General features: G+C 47.6%; 1 protein-coding gene across 1 annotated transcript in view; it reads left to right on the plus strand.

The window, feature by feature from the left end:
- The window catches only part of asap1b (ArfGAP with SH3 domain, ankyrin repeat and PH domain 1b), a 40,062-nt gene that overhangs the window by 5,289 nt on the left and 19,117 nt on the right, over positions 1-15,656 (plus strand). Inside the window, exons 2-7 of the mRNA XM_076157937.1 lie at positions 7,339-7,411; positions 8,488-8,633; positions 10,794-10,868; positions 11,443-11,492; positions 11,612-11,741; positions 14,581-14,666. Of these exons, the coding sequence (XP_076014052.1) occupies positions 7,339-7,411; positions 8,488-8,633; positions 10,794-10,868; positions 11,443-11,492; positions 11,612-11,741; positions 14,581-14,666 (560 nt within the window). The remainder of the gene's footprint in view (positions 1-7,338; positions 7,412-8,487; positions 8,634-10,793; positions 10,869-11,442; positions 11,493-11,611; positions 11,742-14,580; positions 14,667-15,656) is intronic.

Raw genomic sequence — 15,656 nt, forward strand, 5'->3', positions numbered from 1 at the left:
GCTGCGGGAGACGAAACACAAATTAGAGCGTGGAGCCTGGTTCATATTTACAAACCCATTCATAAAGGAACACCCCACCCTTGGATACTCTGAGATGTCGTGTGTCATTATCCTGTGAGGCTCAGAACTGATTTCCGGATGAGGTGTCGTCGCGAACACGGCGACTTCTTTCGCTCCTGCTTTGATACCAACCCTCGACAATGCCAACTCATGTTTTGTCCGAGTACACGCACTGCAGACACGGCAACACAAAACTGCCCGTTGCTCACAACAGCATGAGGGCTACGGCGTCAGGGCACCGCAGACACAGCAGACCCTCTTCTTCCTCCTCTTCCTGTACTGAGTCTCTGCTGTCTCTGAGTGTTGTTGTCCTGCAGAACTAGGAGGCCTGCTGTCTGGCCAAACACTGCATTTGTAGGAAGGCCCTGGATTTAGTGTCTCTAAATCCTGAGTGCTGTATGAATGCCCGCTTCCTCACAACAGCTGAAGGCATGAATGGCTCTTGGAAGTTGTTTTCCTCTCTTTCTATTGCAGATTAATCTCAGTGAATCGCAGTCTCACTTCCCTTTTAGTTTCCTCAAATGTCGATTATGGGCAAATCGAGGTGGAGGATGGGCATCAATGGGAAGCTTAAGTCGCCGTCCTGGTAACACTGTGAGCCGATTCCTCTTACAAGCGTGTGACTTTTCAAATGGCCGGTGTGAGTGAACACACCTGTGGTTTTGGAATAGCTGCTCTCTCGCCCAGCAGACTCCCATAAAGAGTGGAGTGAAATCTGAGACCCGTCTGCAGAAAACATGAAGGAACGCACGTAAAGCAGAATCTAGTGCTTTGGGCCGAAGAGCTGAAGTCGGGGCAGAAACGGAACGCGGAAGGAGCTCACAGGCTGCATTCTTTGAGGTTCACGGCAAGTGTGGGTGGCCGCAGGAAGCAGAACTGGCAGACTTATCAGCTGATGGATGATAAGAGAAAGATAAGTGATGTAAGCCGACTACTCGCTCTGGTTTATTTTAGGTTTTCTCTTATCAACCTACACAGAACCGGTGAAGCAAGGGGCAACCATGATCTTTACGCCGGCTGTTGTTTAGTATTTGTTGACTACAATATGATAGCTGTATCGATTAAAATAACACATATAGTACATACAAATGCATAGTAAGGCTCTTGTTATCAGTAATCAATTAACAAATTTCTAACCAGGACTGCTGTGTGAGTGCATTACAGTACAACCAACATGTTATTCCACTGTAGTTTATTATCTTGAGCTCTGTTATTCGTAGATTATGGACTCTTTGTCACATTTTTGAGGTTTCTTTGCGAACATTTGCTTCTTTTTTTGACCCTGGACCTCAACAAAGGGCCTCTCAGTGACATGAGGGAGGGAGGGAGGAGACGGTGAACACGTATCAAGTTTGGATAAATCCAACCGGATCTCTGTTAATAGAACAAGGCCTCAGCTGTTTCACGTGAATAAGAACGTCTCAGCTGGTGCATGCACAGATCAAGGTATGCTTGTGTGTTTAACGCTGCAGTGCGTGGGTGTGGGATTGTCAGAACATTGCTCAAAACGAGGTGAGCAGAGAGAGCGGCAAGATCGCCGAGCGTCGCAGAAGGGGGAAGTCGCCAAACGACGTGTGAATCTAACACGCGTGGCTTGACTCCCTCCCACCTGCACGCAAAGGTGTCAGTTCTCACACAGAGAGTCTCTCAAGATCGGCGGCGAAGACCTGTTGTCCTCGCAGCTCAGGAAGTTGGCTCGATCCATTGTGCGGTCTCGCTAAGCTCAGCGGCTCGTTTCTCGCTCTGCAGATGTATTTCCTGGCCGCAAACGTCATCCGCAGCAATCACGGGAGGGGAGAGAGAGCAGGACACTTACAGAGGCATTAAGTCCTCTCTGATTTGTACTGACTTCTCTAAGTGGTCAAGGAATTGCGGTAACATCATTCGTAGTCATATTTCCTCAATAGAAGAGTACATTAGCTAATGACACCAGAGATCCAATATATAATGCTTGTGATGGATGTTGGTGTTATAAGACAATACCAGCACGTTTGCATATTTCAACTCATTTAGCTCATTAAGTGCAAACTGTGCGTACGCGGAACAACACCACTGACTTTTTCCCTCCCAAATCGTCATTATCAAGCGGTACCGTTGACGCAGGGACAGTTCTGACTTCCTGTCTGATGCATTGGGGCCTTAATCAGAGGCTCCTCCTTCTGATATTTCATAATTGGCAGCAAATTGGAATCGCACCAATGAACGATGTCATTGGAAAATGGAGCCAGGATGACAAACGGGGCAGTGCAGGCTAGTACATCATGATATTGATCTTAATTTCCATGAATAACAGCATCTATTGTTATGACATTCAAATGGCTGCAGTATGACAGCCAGGGAGTTTCCCCCTACAAGCACTTAAACGTAGCGTCAGAGAGCTCTTACAGCCTTTTGTTACATTACATTACATTACATTACATTACGATCATTTGGCAGACGCTTTTATCCAAAGCGACTTACATTACATTACCACCCTTCGCAGAGGGGGGAGCAATTGAGGGTTCGGTGCCTTGCTCAGGGGCACCTCGGCAGGGACTCGAACCAGCCACCCTCCGGATCGCAAGCGGAAGCTCTACCAACTGAGCTACTGCCTCCCTCCCTCTTCCATCCCTTTGATTGGTCGATTGGTTTTCATTCACCTTCAAGCGCTATACATGTAGTCTACATATAGTCTCCCTTCAGGCGCACTATATTGGCCTTGTGGTGGTCCTGATCAGCCTCCAAACACGAGCAGCACCCCTGTCAGGCGGCCGCTCTCCTCGGCGCAGCATGTGAGAAGTAGGCCATCTGAACCTCAGCTGCTTTTGGAAACGTTACATCCTCCCATTTTTCCCATTCCATTCGGAGGGCTGAAGGCTTCTCCGGCTACAGTCCCAGAGAAAGGGATGTGCACTCGTTTCCTGCCAATGAAAACGGCTCCCCACCCTTCCTGCTTGAGTTATGCCACATATACTCGCAGACAGACAAACGGACCTGACAAGACGACTGAGTAGAGTCAGGACTTCTTCATCCTGACACGGTTAGATGTGTCTGAAAACTCTAGGAAGGAGGAAATGATCTGTTTTAATGGGCTCATTTCCACATTTGGGGACATTTTGTGAAATAAAAACATCTCAGCCAGAGGAGAAGCTGCAGCTGCAGGTTTTCCTGCCGCATGGTTGAACATGTGGCCTCCTTGATTGCCTGAGGAGCCACTTCTTCATAGCTGGCTCCAGTTACCTTCTGCCTCTTCCTCCAAACATATGATGATTCCAGGAAAGCTTTCATGAACATAAAATAGGTTAAATCAATTCCTAATGGTTCATAACATTGTTGTCAGTAATACAGGGGAACAGTTTGAGTTCCTTGTAGTAGAAATGTAGAAAGCAGAGTCTCTGTCTGATGTTGAGAAAGACGATCTGGTCACTTTCAGTCCAAGAATTGAAACTGCAGATGCTTTTAGTCGCATGTTTTGGCTCTGGGGACGTTCTTAGGTAATTATGTCCTTTCCTGCTTGTGTCTTCTGGGAAATAATTATCAAATTAGCAATAAGCAAATGTCAGCGTCCACTCGGGCACCGTGTCCTTTGCTGTGTCCCTTGCCGTGTCCTTTGCCGTGTCCTTTACTGTGCTCGGTGGGTGAAGAGTAAATTGTGCCACAGTGGCTTCGCTGACAAACATGGAGCTGCTGACTGGTTTGGTTACTCAGAGCAGCTTCCCGCAATCTCCACAGTGAAGAATGTTGAGGCGATGTGTGAGACAGCCGGATCACATCTCCTTGGTAACCGCACAGCCTTCCTCCTGTCCAATGCCAAATACCGGGGTGGAGGAGAAGAAGGGACTGAGACGAGAAGGAGACGGAGGGGGAGACCACCGATGTGTTTTTTTCATCTGTCAGCAGTTGATGTCATCAGACGTAGGGGTTGCTGACCCCAGGACGGGACACTGACAAGTATGGCTGCTTCCTGCTTCCTGTGAGAGGACGACTGCAGAGGAAACGGCAGGACTGCTGAGGGAGGATAAGACCTTGGCCAGGAAGCGTGAAGCTGAGACGGCCTCCAGTCAGTCATGTCCAGTGGCTTCACCCCCCCGCAGTACCCCAGTGCCCCCCCCCCCCCGATGGGCCTTTGACCTCCCGAGCTGGACTGCTGGTGTGTGGGTGTGGTTGTTTTTGGGGTATGAAGAAGTGGAAAGGTCAAGAAGAGACATGAGGGCATTTACTAGAGGAAACTTATGGTAGATTTGACCTTTTCCTAGCCTTCTGTGCCCCATTGACCTTCCTGAGGCTTTTTAAGAGGAGTGTGACTTCAGCGCATTCTATTCTGGTCAGAAATGTATCAAAATAATCCAGAAGATACAAACTCCTGTCCACATACGACCTACAGTGGCCCATGATAGCAGCGCTGCCACGTTTATTTCCCTGAGATCCCATTGACCTCGAACCCCCTGCCCTCGGTCTGTTCTTCCTGAGGCACCCAGCAGGGCCGCCACCCTTTTACCTCCCTCCTCCAGTTAACCCTTGACCCCCCCCCTGCATCCTGCCGCATCATGTTATGTTTAGGTGGGAGCAACATGCCACCACAGATGTTTGGCGTCCTCACGCACGTTGGTCCCACTGGGCCGTGTGTGGGCCTGGCTGCTGGCAGATAAGAACAATCCTGCGACTATACTCAATAGTTGTCGGCCTTTTCTGAGAGCAGAGTTTGGACGCATTCTCGCCTGTTGCCAAGGATTTGTAGAGAATGCGCAATGTGTCACATGTACAAAATGAAGTCGGCCGATCTGTTGAGGTTGTATACAATAAAGTGAGTCAGACGTCTCCCGTAATGACTTCTGAAGAGAGATTTAGCTGAAAGTTACAGTCTGGCTTCCTGTTTCAAGGACCAAAACAAACTTAAAACTTGTTTTCCCCTCCATGAATATACACATGATGAACATTTGCGTGATGAAGCCGTCTAGTCACTGTGACCGCCACTCCAACCACTGGTCACAGACGTTCCGATGGCATAAGACACCCTGCCTGGGTTCTAAGGGGAGGAACGGGTGCCATCTAATAAATATGTATGGGTGCTATCAACAAAACACTAAATTCATTCCAAAGGCCGCCTCACATTAAAGCTGGATATTTAATTAAGAGCACAGACAAAGTGGATTATGGGTGACCCTTGGGTGGAGGCGCCAGCTGCTCTCAACATGCTCAGCCTCTGCTTTGTCCTCTTCACCCTAATCAGCGCGCAGCACCGCAACCTCACAATAATCACAGAATCACATCCCAGCCTTTTTTCTACCTCTGCAGCTGTTGTTGCGGAACGGCTTAAACCCAGCGTTGTGTTGTTGTGTTGTTGTTGTTGTGCACAGGGGAAAGGCGGGCTTGGTGATGACCTGTAGTTTGTTGTGTTATGGTTAATGCACATTTATCATGTTGGAAGTTGGGTAAAGAAATGTTTTGTCTGCAGAAACTGAAGATATTTGGAAGTTACTTTTCTGTACACGCAATGTTCAGTCATTTAATTAGAAGCTTTTATCGTGATCAATATTCCAATATTCAGCCATCAAAATTGAATTGTAGGTTTTGGAATGGCTATTGTAGGTCAAGATACTTAGTCCATAAAACATCTTATACTTGAAATAGTAATTTTGTACCAATGCACCCCACAAATTGTCAACCCCAATTTGCACCCTTTCTCCGTAATTGAAAGTGCTGCACAACAGAACAATACTGGCCCTGATGACTCTACTGACACACGCCCACTTTGGACGTATGCAAACCAAGCAGACGGTGGGTGAAGTAAGGAGGCTGGCGTGTGGAGGCACTGAAGCCAGTTCCCATGAGCAGGGGATCAAAGGGCTCGGCCCCCCCGACACAAAGGGCCCCCAGAGCCACGCTGCTTCCTCCGCCATAACTGGAGAGGAGCCACGTAGAAGAGTCCAGGGAAGGCCAAAGACGGCTTAATTATGTTGTGAAATTTAATTAGCCCCTCTGTGTGTGTGTGTGTGTGTTCTTGCTGGTGTCTGTCGTGTGTTATTAGTGAGTGTGACAGTCTTTTGGTTCCATTCCCTGCAGAGAAAAGGGCTGGAAATGAAACGTTTGCGACCCTGAACCTCGCCTTCACGTCCACTTTTCCAACCTCAGTCTGTTGGTGTGTAAGCAAGAATCAGGGAAATCAGGGAAATCACTGCTGCGTTAACACCTCTGTTTGTGTACACACACTGAGTTGTTAAGATCCAAAGATAACTGTTTATTATAGAACACATTTGGTCTGAGGTCAGTTGCGGTGGTCGTGACACACTTCTATTCTTGGTTCATCGACAACACTAACTAAAAATGGCTCTAGTTTGCTTTGAAAATGGAAAGATGGTGTGGCATGATCCAGAAAGTCCACAAAAACCAGAGTGCTTTGGGATTTTTATGTATTTTCCAAAACTCGGTAACATAAACCTACTTTACAATGCACTTTAAAGGAATAACTGTGAAAATAGAAATAGAATTAGAGGGGGAGAAGGCAGCGAGTTTTTTTTGGGTCGAAGCTACGATAACAAAAAACACAGTTGAGGAACATTACAGGCTTAATCTTTATCACCATATTTTTTAACTCCGATCAATATTTGATAAATGAGGCCACAAACCGACCTCGTAACACCCTGAGCGTGTCAGGCTCAACCGTCTCCTCTGCCTCGTCCGTCCCGCCCGCCGAAGATTAGAGGGCTGGTGCGTCAGTCGGCCTGGTGCGTCCCGTGGTGCGTTCGCGTGCCTTTGAACGCGTTCCAGTGCGGTGACGTTTGAGTCGTAGCTGTTATTTGGTGTGACGGGGAGCAAACGGAGCAACAGTGCCTCTTAATGGCTTTCTCTTGTCGGTGGACATCGTTCCCCATGATGTGTTTTCCTCACGTTGGAGCCTTTAGCGGCGTAAATCCCAACCTCTGCCGCTGATCTATGGCACCGATAGGTTTTGTATTGGTATCATTCGTCATTTTAAAATGGTGGACTGGCTGTAAAAAAACAGCGTTTGAGCGAGTCTAACGATGAGTAACGGCGGTAGAAACACACACTCTTGCTTGATGTTGGCGTTTGGAGGCAGGGGCTTTGCTTTGCTCCAGCAGTCAGCAGTGTTGAAATAATGATTCCTGCCACATTCAGGTCAAACCCGTTGCTCTGAGCGCTCTGCATACACGCTCGCTTTGAATTACCAAGCAGATATTGCTGTCGCGCCCTGAATCCCTCCAGTTTGCTGCACCGTTAAAGAAAAATAGCTTTGTTGTGGCTTTATTTAAGGTTTGTTTTTCCTTTGTCTGTTCTCAGGCGCTGGACCAAGACCGGACCTCCCTGCAGAAGGTGAAGAAGTCAGTCAAGGCCATCTACAATTCAGGACAAGGTGAGGCCAAGTGTTCCTCCGTGTGCAAACAACATCAAATAAAAACACAGCAGAGTCAGGATTTCTTCAAAAAACGGTAGCGTCTGCTCTTTTGTGTGGAACATTGCTCTGATTGTGGCACGGCGTTTTTGTTTCTGTCCCAGCATGCAGCAGCAGCAGCAGCACCTGAGTGTGTGTGGCTCCTCGCTGTGTCTCGCATCCTCAGTAATTTTCCACTGTGTACTTTTGAAAGCAGCCTCCTCCCTTTTAAATTGACAGTTTGGGATGTTCGGGCCACAAACCTTTTGTTTGTACTTAAGGAAAGAGGCCCTTTGTAGTATTCTTGTTGTGAAGACTACAAAGGTCTCCAAAAGAGCAATTACAACAAGTGGAGGTCAGCTGTGTGAGGTATCTCTAGATGATCAGTCTCAGTATGCATGTTTGAGCGTTCTGGTGCCGAGTCTTGAGACAGAAGAGGCTCATACTCGCCCTTTCATGTAGAGTTTCCAATGTGATGAAGGTTCAAAATGGCTGCAGCAGGAATAATGGTCCCATTCCCTCTCCATCTCTGCCTTAACGACAAGCCGCTGGACTGAAGGCTCCGGCTGAGCTTCACCCAGACCTACGCGTCATCTTGCTGACGTTTATGTGAAAACTACTTTCATTCATATTTGTCTCAAAGGCTAAAAATTCCTCAGTGTGGAATTGATAGAAACGCTCAGCTTCAGTTAGCGGACTGTTGCTATGCTGCAGCACATCTGCTGCTCCGGCCATGAAGGTAGTTTCCACTGTAGTATCGGAATTAAGTATTCTTGCCACATCTGAGACATCTGTGACTCATGGACGTACCCCTCGTCTTCCTGTTGTTATTCTGGTTTCCTGTTGGAGAAATGCCTGTGAGATGTTTGCACCTGACTTTCATTTTCCATTTTCTCATAAGCTAAACTCGATTTACACCAACTGTCCCCGCATCTGTATTATGGGATGAACCATTTCAAGAGTTCCGGCTCTTTCCGTTCCTTCCTCACCGTCCACGTGCACGTCAGCTGAGATGTGCCGATTTAACCGTTTGCTCTCCGTCTCTGCTCCCGACGCAGACCATGTCCAGAATGAGGAGAACTACGCTCACGCTCTGGACAAATTCGGCAGCAACTTCATCAGCCGGGACAACCCTGACCTGGGGACGGCCTTCGTCAAGTTCTCTTCCCTGACCAAGGAGCTGTCCGCCCTGCTGAAGAACCTGGTGAGTCCAAAGCGTCCGCACCAGCAGAGGTCATTGTGTCATCAAAGCCGCGGCCTTAGTGTGTGTGTGTGTGTGTGTGTGTGTGTGTGTGTGTGTATGTCTATTTGTGTCTCTTTTCCTGGATAGAAATAGAAGGAAAACATATTTTCAGCCCTCACTTCTTGGTGGTGGCGGATTTGGATTTAGTGTTTCAGGTTAAGAGGAGGATTAGAGTGACGGTGGCTTAAGGGTTAATGTTATGACGTGTCGCAGAGATCGTGAGGATGTGAATCCAAAAGAAGCAGAAGAGGACGTGCTCATCAAGGAAGTGTGAGGAAAAGCAGCTGTGCCCACCTCGCAGCCTGAGCAGGGGTCTGGGGGTTTCTGTTGTTTTTACAGACGCAGCACTTATCTGCCTGCTGTGGATTCACCCTGAAATCTCTGTTGAAGAATGTGTCCTGCTTGAATCCTCTGTGAGTGATTGTTGCTGGAAAAGGAGCCAGTCCCCCCCCCTTCCTCTCTCTCCCTCCCTTACTCTCTCTCACTCTCCCTCTCTCTGTCCCTCGCTCTCTCTCTCCCTCCCTTACTATCCCTCCCTTACTCTCCCTCTTCCCCTCTCTCTCTCTCCCTCTCTCTCTCTCACTCTCACTCTCACTCTCCCTCCCTCTGCCTCTGTCTCTCTCTCTCTCTCTCTCTCTCTCTCCCCCCTTCTCACTCTCCCTCTCTCTGCCCCTCGCTCTCTCTCTCCCTCCCTTACTCTCCCTCCCTTACTCTCCCTTACTCTCCCCCTCTCTCGCTCTCCCTCTCTCTCTCTCACTCTCCCTCCCTCTGCCTCTGTCTCTCTCTCTCTCCCCCCTTCTCACTCTCCCTCCCTCGATCCCTGTCTCTCTCTCTCCCTCTCGCTCTTCCTGTGTGGCTGACGGCCAGATTAGGCTCCATAAATACACTTGGCAGCACCGTGAGCTCCTCTGTGTCTGTGTGTGTGCGCATGTGTGCATGTGTGTATGTGTGTGTCCATGTTGAAACCTTCCTAAATCACCCACCTGTTGGCGATACCTGCGTTTTGCCCATTCCAGCATAGACGACAAAATGATCTAAAGACGTTTCCTCCCTTTTTTCCTTGACTTTTTGCATCTTGAGTATTTTATTGAATGTAGTACTACAGTATTGAGTATTGATAAATAAATAGTACTCGTCCTCGACACCCTGCGTGTTATTGGCTGGAATACAAGCGTTTTAGAGACTCTGGGCACCTTCACCACTTTAGCACTATTTGTTGAGGGAGTAAATGTATTTCTTTCTGGGCGTTCGACAGCGAGATGGTGACAGTTTGTAGCATCTGGCTGTTAGCGTAAGCAGGCAGCCGGCCAGTAGTAGATTGATCCTGACGTCGGCCATATGTACCAGAGGCACTTAAGAAGCACATTAGTGGCCATTAAGCGTTGTTTACTTCCTTGACCGTTGCTGCGTCTGTGCAGCCTTGGCTAACAACAGGGACTTTAATGCTTAGCCCTGTAGTAAACGACCTTGCTGATCCTTACGGTTAGAGCTGCTGAGCAATGCTGGAGCCACCCGAGACGCCTGCAGCACCCAGTGTTTGCTAATTCTCTAATAGACCAAACTTGCATTGATGCTCATTTTGGCCCGGCTCTTGTTATTGTTTATACACAGCAGCATAATTCCAATTGAATATTTGTCTCTATGGCTTAATGTAACAACAACATACTAGGGCCCCTGCTTAAGAAATAATAAAGACAGTGGCAGAATAAGGTTGTAATATTCTGGGAAGAAATGCTGATGTAGTATAAAGTAGGAATTGTGCGTATATGAGCAAACAGGAGAGAGTATTTTGTAAGGAAATACATAGAATAGTTGTAAGTGCATCAGGTTGTTTCTTTTCGGCTTTTTTTCCCATTTGTTGAGGCCATTTTCTGCCAGCCTTAAAGGTGAAAAGACATCAAGAATCCAGTTTGTGCTCTGTTGCATTGTAAAGTTGGTATTTCCCATTTCTCAACAGCACTGGAAAGCACCAGATTGCTTTAAGTGTTCTGACATTAACATGAAATATTACAACTTCACTCTCGTAACATTGGGGCACCTTTTGACTTTATTCTCAAAGTTTTGGTTTCTTCGAACTTTGGCCCCCGGCGCTTAAACTTCTCCCTCTGTGTCCCTCTGCAGCTCCAGAGCCTCAGCCACAATGTGATCTTCACCCTGGACTCGCTGCTGAAGGGCGACCTGAAAGGCGTGAAGGGGGTGAGATTTACCGTAACACTGCTTCTCTTCCTGCTGTTCCTCGCTCTCTCTCTTCCGGAGCCCCGTGGGACAGCTCGGGCTCGGCGGGGCAGGGGGGGGGGGGCGGAAGCCTCGTCAGCACATCGCTCTATTCATCGCTCGGCTTTAGAGTGTGTGTGTGTGTGTGTGTGTGTGTGTGTGTGTGTGTGTGTGTGTGTGTGTGTGTGTGTGTGTGTGTGTGTGTGTGTGTGTGTGTGTGTGCGTGTGCGTGTGCGTGTGCGTGTGCGTGTGCGCCCTGTGGGAGTGAGCCCTCTGCCTCTGTTTAAAGGATCACACTGTAAATCCTGGAGAAGTAAACAGTGGCCCTGCGTTGTGCTTGAGGCGTGCGTGGCAAATAACTGGGTCATGAACTGCTGAGATTCGGTTCACAATAAGGGGCGTGGCCACTCGTTGGCTATGCAGCAGCGCGTAAATCGTGCGCGGAGCGTGCGCCCTTCGCTGGGCCTCTGGTAGCGATTCAGCTCTGCAAATAACTCTGTTGCCATGGTGACCTTGTAGTTGTAGTCGCTGATTCGTGCCCACTTGTGTTTTTCAGGACATAAAGAAGCCCTTTGACAAAGCCTGGAAAGACTACGAGGCCAAGTTGTAAGTGGATCGTTTAAGTGAGACGTTGGAGCGCCGCATGTTCACCTCAGCCACGTATTTGTAATTCCCTCAATGTGACAAACTGACGCGGTGACTCGTCCTCTCCTCTCTTCTGTCAGCACCAAGATCGAGAAGGAGAAGCGAGAGCACGCCAAGCAGCACGGGATGATCCGGACCGAGATCACCGGCGCCGAGATCGCCGAGGAGATGGAGAAGGAGCGGCGCCTCTTCCAGCTCCAGATGTGCGAGGTGGGTAATGAAACGATGAGTCAGCACACACTGCCGGTTTTGTGGGGCAGCAGAGTGGCTTCATGGCTCAGTGGGTCTTTTAACTCGGAGGCCACAGGTTAGAGCCGAGTCCTGCGAGCAACTGAAACCTCACCGTGCGTCACTGCGGATGAGAGCAAAATGAAAACCATGCGGTGGTTTGAAATTTTGTGAAACGATGAAATATTAAATACTAACTTTTAGACTGGTTTGATTATTTATTGATTATTCTAACCATGACAAGTCGAGCGAGAACCTTAGATGGGAAAAGGATGAAGATATTTTTATTGTGTCATTTTAAGAAACAAGCCAGTTGAGAGATGTACAGATCGTTGCTATGAGACAAACAAGATCAGAGCATCTAATAACTAATAACTATGACTACAAAACAGCGAAGACCCAGGACAGGAAATGCTGCAATCCTGAAACGCAGGAATGAAGTATGTCAAAGGAAGTGTTGAAACCCTAACAATCCATACAGGAATAATCACTTGTGTTAGTTTTATGATGTCATGTAAGCTCATAGTCTCCAGGTTTGACAGAATTGAGACTAAACCAAATGTGAGCTTTGTGTGCCACAGAGAATCAGAACAAACTGTAAGAACTCTCTCTCCGCTCTGCCTAACAGCCTCTGGTGGTGGGCGCTGACGCCTACGCCTGCTTCACTGTTTTATCCTGCTAGGGTTTTTTTTTTTTAACTCAAATTACATAACGCTCCGATGGCTGCTGCTGCGCTGCTTCCTACTTGTCAGAATTCTTCACTTCAGCCCCTTTCCACCCCTGCAAAGCCGATCTCGGAGCCACTCGCAAGTGTTTGCTCCACTGTGTTTGCATCTTTGGTGTTGCGTCTTTGTCTGTGGTGTAGTTCAGTTTTGTTAAAAGTGTAGAAGAATCAGGAAGCAACAAAATAAAGATACAAGCGGATGAAACCACGTAACCTCAATAAAAGCAGAGAGAGTATCGCTTAAGGTTTCCTGTCAGAAGCCTAATGACCCCTACTGACCTCTGATGACCCCAGTATGGAGATGATGTCCGTCCATACATGACACTTTTCACACATGTTAAGAGGTAATCCTAGTGTTTTTCCCCAGTCTTTTTAGGATTTCATTTGCCCCATTTATCATGATTTTTACATCGAACATTACAGCAGCACTGTTGTCTTTATTTACTGAAACAGTCCAACTGGCAGCTCAGATGTTTATGGATCAGGTACAAGTCTGTTTCTGACTCACTCCCCTGTGTCCTCACGCGACTGTGCGAGTCCTGTCGGCTGTTCCAGGCTCAAACCCTCAAACAAAAGGCCTTTGTGGTTTTTGGCCTCTTGTTACCGGACCAGCCTTTACCGTAAATGATAGTTAGATCATCCTGAGGTTATTAAGAGAAAGAAACAAAAGAGGCTCTGCTACAAGAACCAGATTGAATCTGTGTGTTTTGGCTCAGATCTGAGGTAGATTTAATGAGGTTATCAATGCAGAGTAATCACTGAGTCATCACTAATGACCCGCAGTTCTGTCAGACCACATCAGCTCTGTTTGGGGCTTGTCATGCCACAGAATCGTTACAATTGTTCTAATTGCGTCTCGAATAGCTTTTTACGTGTAGAATTTGAGTCATCGTATCGTAGGTTTTTTGCCTGATTTAATGAGTGTAAAATATAAAGGAGGGTTGTTATTGTGGGTTTAGGAAGCAGCTATACCAACACAAAGAAGAGACGGAGTAAGTAAATTAAGCGTGAGCACGGCTGGAAATAGCGGCGGTGTGGGTGTGGGACAGTGGTGCAGTCAGCGCTACAGTCTGTTCATCCCACTTAACCTCATTTCTCTGTTGCGTGCTCTCTCTCTCTCTCTCTCTCTCTCTCTCTCTCTCTCTCTCTCTCTCTCGCTCTCTCGCTCAATCTCACGGCCGCTCGCTCCCTCCCCCTGTTACTCAATCACCAGATTACAGGACGCTCTCACTCTCTCTCTCTCACTCTCTCATTCTCTCTCACTCTCTCACTCTTCCCGTCCTACGCCGTGAGGGGGTGTCGGAAAGGCCGAGGGGATCAGCGGGCTGCATTATTCGTCCACCAGACGCGGCAGAATAAAGCTCATTCACACAAAAGAGTCCAAACACGCAGATGCAGCAGTGCTCTCCAAAACAACAAAACCCCACACAGGGCGCGGACAAAAACGCGGTATAATCTCCCTGCGCTCAAAGCGATGATGGGCAAACAAAGGGAGAACGCATGCATGCATACACGCTCGCCCACACGCTGCCCCCCTGTGCATGCGTCCACACTAAGCACTGCGTGATAAATAGCAAAGTGAAACTGTACGGATGCTCCAGAAAGCCGTTGTGTCACAGATTAAATTGCGACTCTTTGTAAATCTCTTTGGCGCGGTTCACCGTGGGATTAGCTCCGATTATTTATTTATGAATGTGTTTGGTGTGCGCTCGTTTTTGAATCGTCACACACAAAGAGTTTCTGCAGAGGCTTTCATTATAAGGCTCATGAAGAAGTTGTTATACCTCTTTTAGATCAAGGCCCTCTTGTCCTGCAAAGCATTTTCTCTATTATTATGGCTTTGTTTACCCGTCTGGTCCTCACTCCCACAGTGTCAAGCCCAGTCTTGGCTCCTACTTCAAAGGCTCCGACTTCCTAAAGCATATGTGCACTCTGAATTATGATAATCGCATCCGAGTGTTTGTGAGTGTCTACGGCAGAGCTCCAGTCTCCATATTGCATTATCCTAATTCCTCATTATTCCCAAAAATGCCTTTAAGTGGACCCCTGAATTTCCACCCGTGATTGAACTCTCTACATCTCTGTTTTGCTTTGCAGTACCTGATCAAAGTAAATGAGATCAAGACCAAGAAAGGAGTGGACCTCCTCCAGAACCTGATCAAGTATTACCACGCACAGTGCAAGTAAGTACCAACCAGAACACGCCAAGCTCCCCCAGCATGTGCATCACAGCGCCTAAGATCAGGATGAAAGCCTTTGAAACACGCTAAGGGTCGCTCCCTCGCTCCGTATGATTTATCCGTATTCATTTATATAGCTCTCATAAATATGCGCGGGTCCTCACGTAGATCCGTCCTGACAGCTGTGGGAGTTGGCGGGGCGGAGAAAGGAGCGCCCTCCACGCCAGAACCGCAAGCTCACAACGTCCTGGGACAGAATGACAAAGTTCTCTCGCCGTTGCTAAGACCTGTCACGACAAAACAATGCAGCTTCCCCGTTAATCTGTTCAACCTGGGCTCTGATGGATAGAAAGGCGACGGGGGGAGATGGATTGGAAGTATAGAGGCAGTGGATGGAGTTACTGAGGAAGGCTGTTCAGATAAAAGAATGTGTCTATTATAAGTTCAAGTAATCCAAACTAGGTCACTGACATTTTATATATAAGTTGAGCATCTGAACGTACAGTGTATGTATCATAGCTTCTCTGCGCTACAGAGCGACATTGTTCCAGCAGCAACACCAGGACGTCACTACAGGGCAGTGATGCATGGAGAATTATAGACATTTCAGGGTCAAAGGTCATCGGAAAACGCTCGTGCGAGGCCATGGTGAAGATATTTCTATCTAGTTAAATGCATAACTTGACGTAGAGGAGCTTCGAGAGGCTTTCACACGTGTTTCATGGCGCAGTCTCTTTGGTTCCAGAAGGTTCTCTTAAACAGACGACGGAGTGAGTGAGCGCCACATTATCGCCAAAAAAACAATCTGTGACTGTTATTTTGCCAGAAAATCATTAAATTCTGTAAAATCCCCAGTGTATCAGTGTGTATAAATATATTAATACATAGAGATTTATACAGATTTATATATATTTCTATGTTTAGATATTCATCTCATTTAGATTCACCAGTTTGAATAACTAAAAAGGCAAGAATGGTGTCTAAGTTCTGGCA

This window comes from Genypterus blacodes, unplaced genomic scaffold (assembly GCF_046128005.1).
Source record: "Genypterus blacodes isolate CSIRO-AG114 ecotype Tasmania unplaced genomic scaffold, CSIRO-AGI_Gbla_v1 ptg000076l_1, whole genome shotgun sequence".
NCBI classification, from domain to species: Eukaryota; Metazoa; Chordata; class Actinopteri; order Ophidiiformes; family Ophidiidae; genus Genypterus; species Genypterus blacodes.